This window comes from Microtus ochrogaster, unplaced genomic scaffold (assembly GCF_000317375.1).
Source record: "Microtus ochrogaster isolate Prairie Vole_2 unplaced genomic scaffold, MicOch1.0 UNK27, whole genome shotgun sequence".
NCBI classification, from domain to species: Eukaryota; Metazoa; Chordata; class Mammalia; order Rodentia; family Cricetidae; genus Microtus; species Microtus ochrogaster.
This window is the reverse complement of record NW_004949125.1, coordinates 2,539,207-2,556,837: the sequence shown is the minus strand read 5'-3', so window position 1 is coordinate 2,556,837 and position 17,631 is coordinate 2,539,207. Positions and strand designations below refer to the sequence as shown.

The 17,631-nt window shown below is 53.3% G+C and overlaps 1 protein-coding gene across 5 annotated transcripts in view; it reads left to right on the top strand.

The window, feature by feature from the left end:
- The window catches only part of Tnrc18 (trinucleotide repeat containing 18), a 92,312-nt gene that overhangs the window by 39,698 nt on the left and 34,983 nt on the right, over positions 1–17,631 (top strand). For 3 of the 5 annotated variants that reach the window (XM_005368000.3, XM_013354070.2, XM_026789746.1), the window contains 11 exons: positions 1,148–1,247; positions 1,446–1,651; positions 1,782–1,928; positions 2,410–2,600; positions 3,493–3,913; positions 5,115–6,113; positions 10,428–10,603; positions 11,321–11,457; positions 11,607–11,735; positions 13,300–13,471; positions 16,108–16,468. In XM_005368000.3, the coding sequence (XP_005368057.1) occupies positions 1,148–1,247; positions 1,446–1,651; positions 1,782–1,928; positions 2,410–2,600; positions 3,493–3,913; positions 5,115–6,113; positions 10,428–10,603; positions 11,321–11,457; positions 11,607–11,735; positions 13,300–13,471; positions 16,108–16,468 (3,039 nt within the window). The remainder of the gene's footprint in view (positions 1–1,147; positions 1,248–1,445; positions 1,652–1,781; positions 1,929–2,409; positions 2,601–3,492; positions 3,914–5,114; positions 6,114–10,427; positions 10,604–11,320; positions 11,458–11,606; positions 11,736–13,299; positions 13,472–16,107; positions 16,469–17,631) is intronic. The other 2 variants (XM_026789747.1, XM_013354073.2) reach the window with 2 other exon arrangements.

The following is a 17,631-nucleotide window of genomic DNA, read 5'->3' as shown; positions in this document are numbered from 1 at the left end:
TAAAGACGTGCACCACCACCGCCCTTTAAATACATATGTCTGGGTGGAGAGGGCTTTCTGTTGTGCAGGACCCAAGTTCAGTTCCCAGCTTGCAACCATGTGAAACTCCAGACACCCTCATCTGATCTCCTGGAGCACCAGGCAGGCATGGACGTAGTACATGTACATACATACAGGCAAACACTTATATGCATAAAATAAAAATGAAAAAGAGATTTGTTTTGTGTGTTCATATGTATGTATAGGCATGGACATACCAACATGCCACTGTGCACACGTGGAGGTCGGAGGGGAGGGGTCAGTCTGTAGAAATCTGTTCTCTCTACTTTGTGGATTTAGGGGATTGAACTCTGGTCTTCAGGCTTGGCAGGAACTAGTAACTTGATCCACTGAGCCTCCTTTCCACCTTTTTTAAGAAATAGGATCTTAGCCAGATGGTGGTGGTGCATGCCTTTAATCCCAGCACTCGGGAGGCGGGCAGATTTCTGAGTTAGAGGCCAGCATGGTCTACAGAGCTAGTTCCAGGACAGGTTCCAAAGCTACAGAGAAACCCTGTCTCAAACAGTGAACAAACAAGCCAACAAAAAGAAATAGGATCTTACTCTGAAACTCCTGGAACTTGGTATGTAACCCAGGCTGGCTTTGTACTCTTATCTGTCCTCCTGCCTCAACCCAGTGTTGGGATCACAGGTGTGTGCTGCTATGCCCAGTTGTTTTATTTTATTTTATTTTTTAAATTTTCATGCCTTTGTATTTGGAGACAGGGTTTGTCTGTGTAGCCCTGGCTGTCCTGGAACTTGTTCTGCAGACCAGGCTGATCTACCTGTCTCTCTGCCCCTTGAGTCCTGGGATCAAAGGAGACTGCTACCATGCATGCTGTGTTGGTTAGATTTTATTGTGTTTGAACTTGTATCTGCTGGTGTTATTCCCACCACAGCTGTCATATGAGTAACAGGCAGGCTCCTGGGGTGCGAGGGACAGGATGGGAAGTTCCTGGGCCAGAGACTCCTTAGTGGGGTCCCGGATCATAAGGATCTGTGTTGCTGGAAGGTTCTGTTGCATGCACAAGGGGAGGGAAGCGGTGGGGAAAGATACAGAGAATCTGGAGGCTGCTGGTGGGGGACTCACTGTCACCTTGGGCCCCCAGGGCATGGCCGCACTGATGACGACTGTGATCGAGCCAGACACCACCGGGAGGACCGGCTGCTAGGGACACGGTTGGACCGGGACCAGGAGAAGTTGCTCCGGTGAGGGCTTGGGGGACCTGAGGGTGGGGGCAGGGTGATAAGAGACCTCTAAGTCTCACCATGGTCCTTGAGAGCCAGGCCACCATGGGCAGAGCCTTGGCTGTCCCCAGGCTCGTCCTGTCTGCTCCTTGGGCTGTGTCCCCCCTCCCCCCATTCCTGGGCCACCAGCTGTTCCCACACCTCTGTTTCCCTTTGCAGAGAAAGCAAGGAGCTGGCTGATCTGGCCCGACTGCACCCCACCAGCTGTGCTCCTAACGGTCTGAACCCCAACCTCATGGTGACTGGGGGCCCGACGCTGGCAGGCTCAGGACGCTGGTCTGCTGACCCCGCAGCTCACTTGGCCGCGCACCCTTGGCTGCCTCGCTCGGGCAGCACATCCATGTGGCTTGCTGGACACCCTTACGGTGAGTGTCGCTTCATGGGGGTTTTTCTCCTCAGGGTTCTTTGGGATTCTCAGTGGAGATCAGGGACCGTGGGGCTGTTGTGGGTTTGGAACCTTATGACATTGACGTGAACTTGGGTTTCTCCCCCCAGGCCTCGGAGCCCCCTCTCTACACCAGGGCATGGCCCCTGCCTTCCCACCCGGCTTAGGGGGCTCCTTGTCATCGGCTTACCAGTTCGTCAGGGATCCCCAGTCTGGCCAGCTAGTGGTTATCCCTAGCGATCACCTGCCTCATTTTGGTAAGTGACTCCTATGTCACAGCCAGGTGCTGGCCTCTCATGGGGCTGGGACCGCTCTGCATCTGGGGTGGGGACAAGGGGGCCCAGAAAGCTGACCTCAGTCCTGTCCAGAGACAGATCCTGGCAACTCCGGGAGATTCAGTTAGGGTCATCTGTGGGGCCTGGGTGTCCCTGTCCCTTCTGGGGCCCACTCTGCAGACCATGGATTGGGGTCCCCATGGTGGCTTTGGTACCATCCTGCAGGTTGGCTTGCTCCAACCGTGACCTTTGAGGACTTTCTATCTACTTGGGAATTTGGTTGAGGGGTGGGCATCTGTACATGGGGAACAGTATTCCAGGCCAAGGAAGCCAGCAGGAGCCACGGCTCTGGAGTTGCCTGGCTGTCTGCACTGGACCACGGCATCTCCCTCTAGAAATGGGATGAGAGCCCACACAGGAGCTGGGACCGTAGGTGCAGCCCCCCCATTGTCTGTCTTCACAGCTGAGCTGATGGAGCGAGCGGCAGTGCCTCCTCTCTGGCCGGCTCTGTACCCGCCAGGCCGCAGCCCCCTGCACCACGCCCAGCAGCTGCAGCTCTTCTCCCAGCAGCACTTTCTGCGGCAGCAAGAGCTGCTGTACCTGCAACAACAGGCTGCCCAGGCCCTGGAGCTTCAGCGGAGTGCACAGCTGGTGGTGAGTCCTGGCCCCGGTGAGAGAAGAGAGTGGCGGTCAGGGAGGGCTGCCTGGAGGAGGCAGCATCCGACTGAACAGAGGAACAAAGGGAAGGTTGGGCAGGAAAGCTAAGGTGTGGTGGATGGCACCTGCTAGGGACAGGACCCAGTGAGCAGTGGAAAAAAAAACATGACTGAGGTGAGCTGTGGATCGGAGGTATTGCAACTGGATACCCAAGGGATCTTAGAGGGATCTCTCCTGCCTCTCTGTCTCCAGGCAGGAGCTGCTCTGGAGTAATCAGTTGGGTAGTCGCACTGAGATTTTTCAAGCTCTGTGTTTTCCAGCTAGGGACTTAACCTCTCTGGTCTTGAAGTTTCTGCTTCCGGGCAACGGGAGTCCTAGTAATGGCTAGTTACTTAGCTCTTAGGTAGAGGGCGGTTGCGGGAGTGTGTCTGGGGTACGGCCAGGCCCTTGTGAGTTCTGGCTGTTGGAGAGCTAGGTTTTCCTTTTGCTGTCAGTGCCTCAGTGCTGCTTGGCTAAGGCAGCTCAGTGCTGCACCCTGTGCGAGCCCAGCACGGGGTGCTGGGGTCTGGGTGCTTGGGGCTCTTACTGCAGCTGTGAGGGGCCCAACTGGGCCAGAGTCCTGGTGTCAAGGGTTTTAGTCTGTGGACCCCCCCCCCCTTGTAACAGCCAAGGCTCTGTGCCCTACCCTCTAGCCCACTGGGTTCCATAGAATGCCTGTTTATTATGAGACACAGTGGAAGGTCTATGGTACTGCCTTGGGACAGGGAGGCCTGGGTGGCCTGGGTGGCCTGGATCTTGTCTGATAGTCTCTGGAGCTGGAGTCTGCAGGGACAGGGCTGGTGATGACGGGTCCTGCTGTGCTGACCCTACCCCTTGTCGCATTCCCCAGCAGGAGCGATTGAAAGCCCAGGAGCATCGAACTGAGATGGAGGAGAAGGTGAACAAGAGGAGCCTGGAGACCACGGGCAAGACCGGCCTGAGTGCTGCTGGTCCAGGGCTGCTGCCTCGCAAGCCCACTGCAGGCTCCACAGGCACCCACGGCAAGGCTGTGAGCCCACCCCCATCTCCCCGAGCCTCCCCCGTGACCTCTTTGAAGGCCAAGGTTATCCAGAAGGTTGAGGATGTGTCTAAGCCACCGGCCTACACCTACCCTGCCACACCTAGCTCGCACCCCAGCAGCCCACCGCCCGCCTCCCCACCACCTACCCCTGGCCTCACCCGCAAGGAAGAGGCTCCCGAGAACGTGGTGGAGAAGAAAGACCTGGAGGTGGAGAAGGAGGCGCCCAGCCCCTTCCAGGCCCTTTTCACAGGTGGGTGCGAAAGCAGGACAGGGGCCGCCTGGCCGTGGACACCGGGTTTGAGTGTTCACTGGAGGCCTAGTTCAGTCCCTCATTCTTGTCTGTTCACTGTGCGTTCGTTCATTCACCGGCTCGTTCACTCATTCATTCGCTCATTCATTCATTCATTCACTCATTCATGCACTTATTCTCTGGCTGAGCACTCTGTATATCCCACTGTCCAACTCTGGAGTGAGAATGTAGCTGAGATTTCTTCCCGGTCCCTTGTTAACGTAGAGGTGGGGGGACGGCGGGACGGGGGCCACAGCCCTCATAGCCTCCATGCAGGAGGGATGCTCAGAGCACAGACTGCCCTTGTTAATCCTGCGTGCAGTCACTGCTGAGACTCCCTGGGAACATGCAGAGGTTCCCATCTGGGCAGCCTCTTTGACCCCACACACATGCGGTCCCAGTGTCCTGTGTCCATCAGTGCTGGCCGCAGGTGGCTCTGGGCTCTGAGGTATGTGTCCCCTTTTCTGGGGGCAGTGCTTGTACCTGGGAGGATTTGGGTTTTGGTTAGAATCCTGTCTTAGTGCCGTGTTGGTTTGGGCAGGCGGTTGGCCCTCTCTGGAGCCCTTTGGTGTAAGGAGTAAGCGTGGTCCTAGCCTCGAGCATTCTCTCTGGTAAACTGTTGTGGTGTAGGGGGTTCCTGCTGGACATTGCCCAGGCCTGAGGTCAGGCCTGATGCAGCCACAATCCTCCCTACCTCTTAGGATGAAACTGTTACTGTGAAGGGTTTTGCTCTGTTGTGTTTCGACAGAGTGTCTCAATGTATAGCTGAGGATGTCTCTGTATTCACAGAGGTCTGTGGACTTCTGCCTCCCCAATTCTGAGATTGAAGGCTTGTGCCACCACACCTAGCTGCTATGAGATTTTTGAATGCATGCTTTATCGGGGTGGTACACAGTCCAGGCTGAGAGACAGATCTTCATAGACCTTGTTTAAACCTTTGATTCTGGTTCAGTACCGATTCACCTTTACGACTGTAAGGCTGAGGACAAGATGGTGGCTGCCTTACATGTAGAAGGTTTGTGGGTTGTTTCAGGCTCAGCAGGGGCAGGTGTTCCCCACCGTGCAGGCGCAGTTGGTTCTAGGTTGTGTCTTCTGTCGCAGGTTGTGAGGCTAGGTCAGAGCCCTAGGGAGCCCCTTCTCTGACTTCTTCTGTCTTTGGCAGATATCCCCCCCAGGTACCCGTTCCAAGCCCTGCCACCACACTACGGGAGACCCTACCCTTTCCTGCTGCAGCCCACCGCTGCTGCTGACGCCGATGGCCTCGCCCCGGACGTGCCACTCCCTGCTGATGGGCCTGAGCGCCTGGCACTGTCTCCGGAAGATAAGCCCATCTGCCTGTCACCTTCCAAGATCCCAGAGCCACCCCGGGACAGCCCAGAGGAGCAGCCGCTGGTCGACCGTGAGGTGAAGGCTGAGGTTGAGGATGTCGAAGAGGGCCCCACGGAGCTGCCTCCCATCGAGTCACCGTTGGCTCTGCCTGTCCCAGAGACCATGGTGGCTGTGAGCCCTGCTGGTGGTTGCGGAGGTGGCCTGCTGGAGGCCCAGGCGTTGAGCACAGCGGGTCAGGGCTGTCGGGAGCCTTCTGAAGCCTCGGACTTTGCACAAGTGGCCGAACCACAGCTAGAACTGCCGGATAGGACAGAGCCCCGCATGGCTGCCCTGGAGCTGGGGACACAGTTGACACCTGAACCACTGGTGGAGACTAAGGAGGAGCCAGTGGAGGTACCCCTGGACGTGCCAATGGAAGGGCCCATGGCAGAGGCAGAACCTGAGGACAGCCTGCCCCAGGCGTCCCTGACTGAGCCTCAGCCTAGCCTGGAGCTCTCTGACTGTGACTTGCCCATCCCAGAGGGCCAGTGTCTGAACCTGGAAGCCCAGGAGACTGCACCTGCCCCGGGCAGCACTTGCTATCTAGAGGAGAGCTGCTCTGAATCACTCCTGCCAGGCCTGGAGGACCCGCTGGCTGGCATGAATGCGCTGGCAGCTGCAGCCGAGCTGCCTCAGGCCAGGCCTCTCCCCTCTCTGGGTGCTGGGGTCCCAGCCGGGGAGAAGGTGGACGCTGCCCCCAACCTAGGCCTGGAGCACAGCTTCCTGCAGGGTATCACCCTGCTGAGTGAGATAGCCGAGCTGGAGCTGGACCGCAGGGGCCAGGAGGGCACAGGTAAGCTCTGGGTTGAAGGTGTCTGGGATTCTTCTGAATATTGGTAAAAGCCAGTGATGGTGGTCCGTGCCTATAATCTCAGCATTCCTGAGCCTGAGGCTGGTCTCTCTCTGTGGTTCCAGGCCAGCCTGGGCTACGGAGTAGATTTTATAAGTTTAGCTTGTTTCTTTTCTTAAAAACTTCCAAGGCTCCCAGAATATGTCTTACTCACATTCTGTTTGTTTTTGCTTTTGCTTTTAATTTTAAAACCAGTCTTGGGGCTGGAGAGATGGCTCAGTGGTTGGGAGCATTGCCTCCTCTTCCAAAGGTCCTGAGTTCAATTCCCAGCAACCACATGGTGGCTCACAGCCATCTGTAGGGAGGTCTGGCGCCCTCTTCTGGCCTTCAGGCATACAGACAGAATATTGTACAAATAATTAGTAAATAAATATTTTTTTTTTAAAAAAATAAAACCAGTCTTGGTGGCACAGGCTATCGTCCCAGTTACACGGATGGCTGAGGCAGGAGAATTGTGAATTTAAGGCCAGCTTGGGCTAGATAGAATACAAGGCCAGCCTAGGCAATTAATTGAGACCCTGATCTCATGATAAAAAGCAAAAAGAGGGCTAAGGATTAGCTCAGTGGTAGAGCCCCTGCCTAGAATCCTCCAGTGAGAAACTGGGGTGTGGCTCAGTGATAGAGCCCCTGCCTAGAACCCCAGTGAGGGGCTGGGGTGTGGCTCAGTGGTAGAGCCCCTGCCTAGAATCCCCCAGTGAGGGCAGGGGTGTGGCTCAGTGGTTGAGTCTCCAGTGTTAAAGTGAATGTGGGAGGAGTGAGAAAACATAGTTGTTTGATGGACTTAAGCCTCCAGTTCTGTCTCCTTCCCCTGGTATTGTATGAATACGTGCAGGAGTTTTTTAGATGTTAGATTGGCTTGGAGAGAGGTTGGGTCAGGGTAGTGGGTGCGTTGGTGGGTAAAGGCACCTACCACCAAGCCTTGATGGTCTTGAGCCCAGACCTACATAGTAGAGATAATAGATTCCCAAAAGTCCTCTGAGCTCCACATGTGTGCTGCAGCATGGACGTGTGCGTGTCACACATACGCACACACAAGTAAATAAGTGCAATGAAATAAAGGGAATGTAGCTCACTTGATAGAGGGCTTGCTCAGCATGCATGACGTAGTGGACGTTCCATCCTCAGTACCGCTTAAACCAGGCATGTACTCCGGACACGTGAAGAGACGGAGGCAGGAGGATTCAGACTTTAAGGTCATCTTCAGCTACATACTGAATTTGAGGCTTGTCTTGGCTACTGTGTTAGACCTTGTCTTTGTTCCCCTCCCTCCCCCCCCCCAAAAGGGGGCAGATTTTATTTGCTCCTGGAACCAGAGTTTGAGCAACGATGAAGTAGCATTGGATACAGCTGAATCTGGGTACTGAAGCCATCTCGAGATTTTTTTTTTCCCTGTGCATCCCCAGATTGGTTCTTCCCTTTTCTGCCTCTCTCTTCTTCCCTGTTCTACTTTTCTCTCTGTTGACCTCATTTTGCCGGGCTCCCTGCTCTCACTGGTGCCTCCAGTAATTCCTCCGTGCCTGTGGGCCTGCCCGGCTACCCAGAACCCTAGTAAGAACTCAGACTCCGCCCCATGGGCCCACTGGAGTTCATGCCTTTTGCAGCACAGGAGCCTGCAGCTGGGACCTGGGGAGCTGGCTCAAGGGTAAAGCATTTGTCACATAAGTGCGAGGATCTGAGTTCAAATCCCAGAACCCATAGAAACCCGGCCACAGAGGTATGCATTCCTCTGTTGCTACAACAAAATTGGAGCTTAGGGTCCTTGAGTTCATTGACCTTTGATGGTATACACACAAGAACAAAAAACCCTTTCTCAATCAAGGAAGGAGGCAAGGATTGACACTCCACTTGGTCTCTGAACCTCTCGTGTACTGTGGAAATGCATGGAGTGCACTCCCATGTGAATTCACTCACACACACACCGGGCAAAACACATAAAATAATAAAAAAAAATAATTATATGTGGCAATATACATACCTTTAATCCCGGCAGAGTCCTAGGCCAGCCTGGTCTACGTAGTGAGTTCCAGGTCAGCTAAAGTTGTATGTCTCAAAACAAAACCAAAATGGAAAGGTTTGTAATTATATATAAATAAAAAATTGGGAAAAAATGAAATAAAAACCGAAACCACTGCTTTTCCCTGAGAGGGGAGAGATTTTTGTGCTGAATGGGATGTTGGCAGCAGCAGGCCTGGCGGTTGTCACCTGTTCAGGAGAGCACTGCTGCCATCTAGTGGGGAAATGCAGGATGACTTCGCTGATCCAGCCAACATGACAGCCCCCGTCCAGCCTGCTTTGGGAACCAGACTTTGAGACCTGGTTACTATATAAGTGCTGGGATCATTCACGCTCACTCTTTTGGCTTTCAGACGTGGGTGATTGTGTGATTTTTCTCAAGCATGCTTGAATGGTACACCAAAATTGGTTAGCTTTAAGATCCAAGAGAAAATGTCAGTTTGACAAGGGGTTCCGTGAGTAGGGTGCTTGCTAAGTGAGGACCTGAGTTTGATTCTCTAGAACCGAGGATGGAAAGAGAACCAGTTTCTGAAAGTGTCCTTTGACCTTCTCAGACCTACTATGTAGATGTAGAACATTCTCTTTTCCTCCATCTCTCTGTCTCTCTCTGTCTCTGTCTCTGTCTCTCTCTGTCTCTGTCTCTCTCTGTCTCTGTCTCTCTCTCACACACACACACAGACACACACACACACACAGTAAAATAAAACAAAATTAAAATAGACAGGCATGGTGATTCAGATCTAATTCTAACACTTGGGAGGCTGAGGCAGGAGGATTGGAGTTTGAGACAGGCTAGCCGCAACCAGACATGGTCTCCTGTAGCTCAGGCTTCCCTCAAACTCCTTCTGTAACCAAGGATGACCTTGAACTCCTGAACCCATCACTACTACTACCTAGGTCCTGGGATTATTGTGTGGCAGTACGCCTATTTACGTCGTGCTGGGGATTGAACCCGTGGTTCTGTGCGTTCTAGGAAGAACTGCATCGACCTCGTCAACACCCCCAGCCCTCCTTTGTGTTTTAATATTTATACAGGAGGCTGGGCGTGTTAGGAATGTTAGAACATGACAATACAGTCCTGGAACTCCGGCACACTGTGTCACATCCTTGCCCAGAGGAGACTGTGTGTGTGTGGGGGGGGGGTCTACATCTTTCTGCTTGATTTGTTTTTAAATACATTCTTTTGTATGCATTTCTGATGTACACACACACGTGTGTTAGCATTGATGTGGACATGCCACGGCATGTGTGTGGAGGTCTGAGAACAGCCTCTGGTGTCTGTGTCACTTTATACCTGTTTGCGACAGGATGTGCTGGGCTAGCTGGTTCTCTGAGTTTCTGAGGATTTTCCTCTGTTAACTCCTGTCTCGCTGGAGCTATAGGCATGTCTTCCTGTGCTGGGCTGTACATGCATTCTGAGCGTTTGAGCTCAGTGCCTTACAGTTGCCCAGTAAGCCATTTCCCTGATCCAGTTTGTCTGTGTACTCTTTCTTGGCTGGCCTGGAACTCACTATGTAGACCAGGTTGGCCCCAAACGTCTAGAGACCCACCTGCTCCTGCCTCCCAAATGCTGAGATTAAAGGTGTGCGCCCATCCCCGGCCTTTTAAAAATGTATATATACTATTTTTAAGTGTGTATGTGTGCACGCGAGTGCAGGCGCAGAGGGCTTGGGTCCCCTGGAGCTGGAGTTACAGGTGGGTGTGAGCTGTGGAGCATGGGTGATGGGAACCGAACTCAGCCCCTGAGCAAGAGCAGCAAACCCCTTACCTGATCAGCTTTGCCTTTTTTGAGTATGCTTCCCCCCCCCCTTTTTTTTGTTTTTGTTTTTTTGGAAGGCGGGAAGTCCTTTTGCCCAGGCGGTCAAATGCTGGGGTAACAGGTACGAACCTGCTTCCCCGAACCTGTTTTCTGATGTGGGGAACAGCACATTTGCCAGTGAGAAAATTAAGTGGAAACATGGGATGGGTACCAGTCGTCCTGGGAAGGAGCCTCTGCCGGCCTGTGGTGGTCACACCACAGGGACAAAGCCGTTCCATGCCCCAGGTCCAAGCGTTCTCCTGTGTTTGACGGTGTCCTGCATCCCAGTATGGCTTCAGTTCAGTAGATCCCAGTGCTCCGTGGCCGTGTGGCCACAGTTGAACCAGAGCTGACTGCAGTTTCTGGGAGTTTGGTCTGGCCTCAGGATGGCTGGCCGGGTGGTCCAGGTCCCAGTACTGACTCACTTATCCCTCTCCCTTCCCCAGGTGCAGAGCCAAACCTGGCTGTGCGACCCTCGCTGGAGAGCCTGCTGGCGGCCAGCAGCCACATGCTGAAGGAGGTGCTAGACAGCCCCTTCTCGGATCCACTCAAGAACTTGCGGCTTCCGCGCGAATTGAGCTCCAACAAGAAATACAGCTGGATGCAAAAGAAGGAAGAAAGGGTGAGCCCTGACGACCTCCATTTCTCCTGCGGCCCGAGAGGCCGAGCCTGGTGGGCGGGAGTCCTGCTGGCCATCCTGCATCATGTGGCGCACAGTGGGCCATTTCCCCTCTCGTGGCCTCCATATTCTTGCACGTGTCAGGCATGTCCCTTGGGCTCACTGTGATGTGTTGGAATGGAAGCAGACTGGCAGTGAGGCCCATGCCCTTTGTTGCCTGTGTGGTTTTGGGTAGCTGCCATCCTCTGCAAGTCCATAACACACTTGTCCTCACTAAACTAAGTGTAGTCACTTAGGTGTGGCTACCACCTGGCCAAGTTGGCATGAGAGGGTCCTGAACATAGAGAAGAGGTGGGTCCCCAGGAAGTAGGGAATGGGGATGGAATCACCTGGCTTGACCATTTATGTCTGTAACCCCAGCAGTTGCTAGGCTGAGACAGGAGGATTGCAGAGAGGTCCAGGCCAGGCTACTTAGTGGGTTTGGGCCAGCACCATGTAAAACTACTTGATAGTGCTTGCTTGTGACCTCAATACTCTGGAAGTAGAGGCAGGAAGATGAAAAGGCCAAGATTATGTGCTGAGTTTGAGGCCAGCCTCAACTCCATGAAACACCGTTTCTAAAATCCAACCAAAAATGGGCACAGCAGTGGGATTCAAGTCAGTCACCGACACGGGGTGGGACATCAGGAAACATCAGCGTCCTCTTTTGTCTCCCTCCAGATGTTTGCTATGAAGTCGTCCCTGGAAGACATGGATGCCCTGGAGCTGGACTTCCGGATGCGCCTGGCAGAGGTCCAGCGGCGGTACAAAGAGAAACAGCGTGAGCTGGTCAAGCTCCAGCGCCGCCGGGATTCGGGGTGAGTGTCTCCCCAGCTTGTACCCCATCCTGGACATCTGGTTGGTAGGTCGATTGTGGTAGCCGTCAGGTGTGTGCGTGGACCCAAGTGCCCCACTCCGCGCCCCGCCAACCCCAGGTTCCCAGCCGAGCCTGTGAATTCTTTTTAAGGGACAGGCACGAGGATGCCCATAGGAGCATGGCACGCAGAGGCCCTGGCAGGCCGCGGAAACGGACCCACACCCCGAGCGCCCTGTCGCCCCCCTGCAAGAGAGGGAAGAGCCACAGCAGTAGCGGAAAGTAAGGCTGGCCCCTCGGTGGATCGGGGACTGACTGGTACCCAGCTCGGAGGGGAGGAGCAGGGCCCCCCTCTAAGGCGCCCACCACTGAGCGCCAGGGGACCTGGTAGTGTCTGGTGCTCTGATCCCTAAACGGCAGCTCCCAGGGAGCCCGGAGCGCTGCCCAGTCCAGGAGGGTGAGCCAAGAGAACGAAAAGAAAGATTGTCAGTGGCTTACTTAACTCTAACCTAAACACTTGGCCCCGCCTTCCTGCCCCACCCACTTCCCCACCACCAGAGACTAACTCTTGCTTCTTTCCGTGACTCCTTCCGATGGAAGTATCACTTCAACCCCAGCCTTCTAGGACAGGCTGGATACATCCCTGTCTGCTGGGATCCCGCAGGAGACCAGGGTTGCTTTCTGGGGACAAGGTCCTCTTGGGTGGTACTGCAGCCAGCCTGAGTTTTGCTTGAATGCTGGTTTGGGTGAGGGCTCTTTCTCTCCAGGGCCAGGTTTCCCGTGTACCTGTAAATGGGCCACACGAGGTCCACTGAGGAAAAAGGTTGCGCAGTTTCCTGTGTTGGTACACAAGGGCGCGGGTACTAGGTCGGCGAGGGCTTGGAGTGGCGAGGCGGTAGTGTGTGTGTGTTCATGGTCTTGTCATGAGAAAATGGCCCCCACCTTGCCACATCTTGCATTTAACCTTGGATGTTCCCAGCTGGGGAAAGAACAGAGATGAACACATGTCTTTCACCAGCCACAGGAGAAGATAGAAGAGAGGCTATGGGGCCACCAGCGAGGCAGGCCTAGTGATCAGGAGTGTCGCCATTATTCTAAACTTTCTGCTGTGTCCCAGCCCCACTGCTCCTGTGACATTGGGCCCAGTGTCAGTTTTCTGAGCCTCCAGTCTCTCTTCAGATATTTAAAAAGCAGTCATGAGGGCACTGGGGATAATAACAGTGTGACGGGAGGAGTAACGGTCTGGTCTAGCATGCAGGAGGGATAACGGTCTAGCATGCACAAAGCCCTGGGTTCCGCCCCCATGCACAAGGTATGGTGGCCCATGCCTGTCACCCCAGTGTGAGAATCAGGCAGGTTCATGAATCAAGAGACATGTCTGTGTCCCTGCTCTCCAGAAAAGGAGGTGCCGTACAGGGGTTCCCTCCATCCCAGCGTTTGATAGAATCTCCCCTCCACCATGGTAGATTTCCGCAGTATTTTCTGACCTTTGCTGTTGGTGCAATTTTGGTAAAGATATGTCTTACTGATTCTTGTGTGTGTGTGTGTGTGTGTGTGTGTGTGTGTGTGTGTTTGTGTGTGTGTGTCTGTCTGTCTGTCTGTCTGCCTTTTGAAACTGCATAAGAGAGGCTGGTGGAGGATGCTGACATGGAGTTTTTTCCCCTTCTCTCTTTGTGCTTCCTTCCCTAACAATCATCTATCTTCCCACACTGCTCGTTCTGGTGTCCGTCACTGTTTCTTTCTACATCTCGAGCCCAACCCTTTAGGGCCACCTGGGTGGACGACCCCCTCCCTGTGAGTATGGCCTGGCTGAGGTGCTGATCCCCATGGTGTGCTTGACTTTCAGGCTGAGCAGCAAGTCCCTCCTGACATCAGAGGACTACGATCTGGGAGCCGGGATAAGGAAGAGACACAAGGGATCCGAGGAGGACCAAGATGCCCTCATTGGCATGGCGAAAGCCCGGGGCAGGAACCAGAGCTGGGATGATCACGAATCTTCCTCTGATTTTATGAGTCAGGTTAGTAAACTCAGTCTTGCATACTCACTGGGACACAATTCTCAACCTGGGGGGCTGGAGGTCATACCGGAGACAGTGAACCTTTTCTGTGGAGGTCTGTTGGTCCCAACTGCTGTAGAGAAACTGCTAAGAGCTAAATTCCTCACTGTGGGGAGAAAAGGAAGGCCCAGGAGGCATCAGGGACCGGGCAAAGTAACAGGAGGCAGAGGTAGGGCCAAAAGCAAGGTCGGTTTGTGTGCACTGAGACGCTGCTTAATCAAGCGGGAGGGTAGATCGCAAGTGCGTAACCAAATAGCGGTTACTCTGTTGTTTAGCAGTGTAATTGTTTAATGAACACCTTGGTGTTGTGCTTGGGCTTGGTGCCATTGTGATTCAGTCTGAGTTCTCCAGGGGTAATTTCTCATTTCCCCAGCGCTTTGGGGTTGCGGAGATGGCTCAGTGGGTAAGCCTCTGATGTCCCAGTACGATGAGGGGGGTTAGGATCCCTAGAACCTTTGCACGGCTGGGGTGGGCATGGTGGTTGATCTGTAACTCCCAACCTTGGGAGGATCCTGGGGCAAGCTGGCTGTTGAGACCAGCCAGAGCAGCCGACTCTGGATTAAAATAAGTTAAAAAGCTATCAAGGCATGGTGGTGTGTACAGAGACAGGCATGGCAAGTGCAGGAGTCCAGCCTGGTCTACATAGCAAGTTCAGGAGTCCAGCCTGGTCTACATAGCAAGTTCAGGCCAACCAGGGCATTACAGTGAGACCCTGTCTCAGAAGAAAATCAAAATAAATAAAAATTTACCCCTTTAATCCCAGCACTTGGGAGGGAGAACCAGGCAGATCTCAGTGAGTTGGAGTCCAGCCTGGTCTTCAGAGCTAGTTCCAAGACAGTAAGGCTGCACAAGGGAACCCTGTCTTGAAAAAATGAGACCAGCAAAAACAACAACAAAAACCCCCAAAATAAAATTATAAAATTAAAGCGTGAAAAGATGGCCACTTTTTGTACGCCAGGATCTCTTTTCCTCTCATGTGAGAGATAATTTGTTAATTTTCTTAACACCGACCTTCCAGACTCCCCCCCCCTCCCGCCACTTCCTGCCAGAGCTACCTGCTGTCATGTACATAGCCAGCACCCTGAAATGGCAGAGCACCGATGCCTTTGAAACTGCACATTTCGTTTCTACAGATGACTACCATTGGCGATAGACGCGCAAGGAGACATTCAGGCTGAGAAAGCTCTGATCAGTCTCCCTGGTCCAGCATCCAAGGCACACTCGAGCCGAGCCGTTGTCTTGGCAGCTCTGACCCATTTAGTCAGGCGGGCTGGTGTAGACTGAGCAGCAGCCTCCGGCAGCTGCTGTGGGAGGCGGAGACGCAGAGCAGATCTGCCACGCTCTGGGCTCAGTTTCTCGTCTTGGCTCTCGTCGGCTCAGCTAGCTACCTTCTCCCGCCCATCTGTAGCCCTGCGTTCTCAAAGTTCTTCTATAGACGCTTGCAGGCAGGGCTGTGGAAAGCCATAGCCAGCTGGGATTGTTACCATGGTAACAGCTTTTAATAAGTGATTACTAGGCCAGGCTTTTTTTTTTTTTTTGGTTTTTGGTTTTTGGTTTTTTGAGACAGGGTTTCTCTGTAGCTTTGAAGCCTGTCCTGGAACTAGCTCTGTAGACCAGGCTGACTTCTAACTCACAGAGATCTGCCTGCCTCTGCCTCCCAAGTGCTGGGATTAGAGGCATGTGCCACCACCGTCCAGCTAATTTTTTTTTAATTTTATGTATGTGGGTGTTTTGCTTGAATGTATGTCTGTGCACAATACGCACATGCGTTCACTGTCCATGGAGACCGGAAGAGGGCGCTGGATCTCCTGGAACTAGAGTCACAGATGGTTGTGAGCTACCTTGTGTGTGCTGGGAATCAAACTTGGATCTTCTGGAAGAGCAACCAGTGTGCTTAACCAGAGAGATCTCTCTCCAACCCCAGGGATAGGCATTTTTAATAAGTGCTTTATTTATTTTTAGAAAGATTTCTGTTGTTTTGAAATGTATATCAGTGTGTGGGTGTGGGTGTGGGTATGGGTATGTGTGCACATCAATGTAGATAGACGCCCACAGCATCCAGAAGACAGAGAGTATCATAGCCCCTGGAGCTGGAGTTACAGGGGTTGTGTGTGAGGAACTGAACTTAGGTCCTTTGCAAGAATATTACAGGATCTTAGCCACTGAGCCTTCTTTCTAATTCCCCACTTTATTTATGTGTGTGTGCACACGTGCACGCACTTGTGTGTGCGCGTGTGCACGCGGGGGTCATATGTGTCAGGTGTGTATGGAGGCAGGAGTCTATTTTCTCCATTATGTGGGTTCTAGGGAATTGAACTCAGGTCAAGAGTTGGCATCAGTACCTTTGCCCACTGAGCCGTCTCACTGGCCTGAATAAATGTTTTGTGTACCTTACCTTGGTTATCTTTCTAGTAGCTTCGTGATAGACACAGACGGCCCCATTTTAGACGCAAGGTCTGAGGACTAGCTCAGTGATTTGCCACGAGTCAAGAGGACACGGGACAGGAGTTAGCCCAGTCTCATAAGCATTGTGACCAGAGACTCGCTGTCCTGTTTGGCCGTATGTCTTACTCTGTGACCCAACCTTCCTTCCCCAGCTAAAGATTAAGAAGAAAAAGATGGCGAGCGACCAGGAGCAATTGGCAAGCAAGCTAGACAGAGCCCTCTCCCTCACAAAGCAAGACAAACTGAAGTCACCCTTCAAGTTTTCCGACAGTCCCGGGGGAAAACCGAAAGCTAGTGGGGGCTGTGGCAGGTTCTTGACGCCATATGACAGCCTGCTGGGCAAGGACAGGAAAGCGCTGGCCAAAGGCCTTGGCTTGTCTCTAAAACCCTCCAGAGAAGGTAAACACAAAAGGGCTGCCAAAGCCAGGAAGATGGAGGGGGGCTTCAAGGCCAGAGGCCAGCCCAAGTCTGTCCATTCTCCGTTTGCCTCGGAAGTGAGCAGCCACTCCTACAGTAAGTATCACCTGCAGCGCCCTGCGGCCAGCGGTCAGCGCTGATCTTACCTGCTCCTTAACTTTTCTCGCCCTCCTCTGAGGGACTCGGGGGCTCCCAAAGCTTTACACTGTGCCTAAAGCCAGATGAGTGCCCCCCAAAGCAGAAATGCCAGTCAATCAATGCCAGTGGTGTTGGATAGGCCGTTGTGATTGGTGGGTGTGAGTGGATGTCGGTGGCCAGCCTGCCACTGGCTCGCCTTGCATCGTAGAGTTTGTAGCCACTCAGCTTAGAGTGGCCTGGAGAGTGACTTCGTTTCACTGCTCCATTGCCTGCAGGAAGCTCATCATGTGTTCTAGATGCAAGTGCGGCCATGGGTGGTGGCGTCAGTGGGTCATGGGAGGATTGGGAGAAGAGTGTGGGCCTAAGTGGGAAGAGACAAACTGGGGCGAACCAGGTTCTGTTTGAGCCTCTTGCCCATGACAACCCACTGCCATGCCTGGACGTTGTTTTCACTGTGGCCTTGTCCACGGCAATAGCCACGTGTGACTAAGGAGCCAAGGAAATTGAGCAGCCTGTGGGACCGAGGGACGGACGGAGGTTTTGTTGCGTTTAAGTAGAGACTGGTCTTGTGGTTTGTCAGAGCAAGGCTGCTCTCCTTGGCATCTTGTGGGCCTCGGCCCTCTGCCTGCCAAGGGAATGGTGCTCTCTCATTCAGTGTGGGTGAGTACCCGATGCCCAAGACAGGCAGGTACTAAAGATGCTGGTGCTTCGGAAGGCAGGAGGGGCTTCCGTCCAGTCCTTTGTCACAGAGGTTTGCTCTGGCTGTCTTCAGGGCTTGCTTGTCTTCTGCCAGATTCCCTGTGACTTTGCTAGACTCTGCTTCCTGGGATATGTGTATGAGTTTGAGTGTTAACTGAAAAAAAAAATGACCTGTATATTTCTTCCCCCCATTTTTGCTGGTAGTGTTTGGAAATTGACCTACAGTCTGATTCTTGCCAGACGGGATCACTAACTACCCCAGCCTTAATCCCCATCTCACTGTACCTCCACCCTGTCTCCCTCTGCCCTTCCTCTCAGTGCGAGGTCTCTTTATGCAGCCTTTGCTGCTCTTTACCATGCGTGTGTCCCAAGCTGACTTAAAATTCAGTCCTTACACTTCTACCACCCGAGGGCTGGGATTG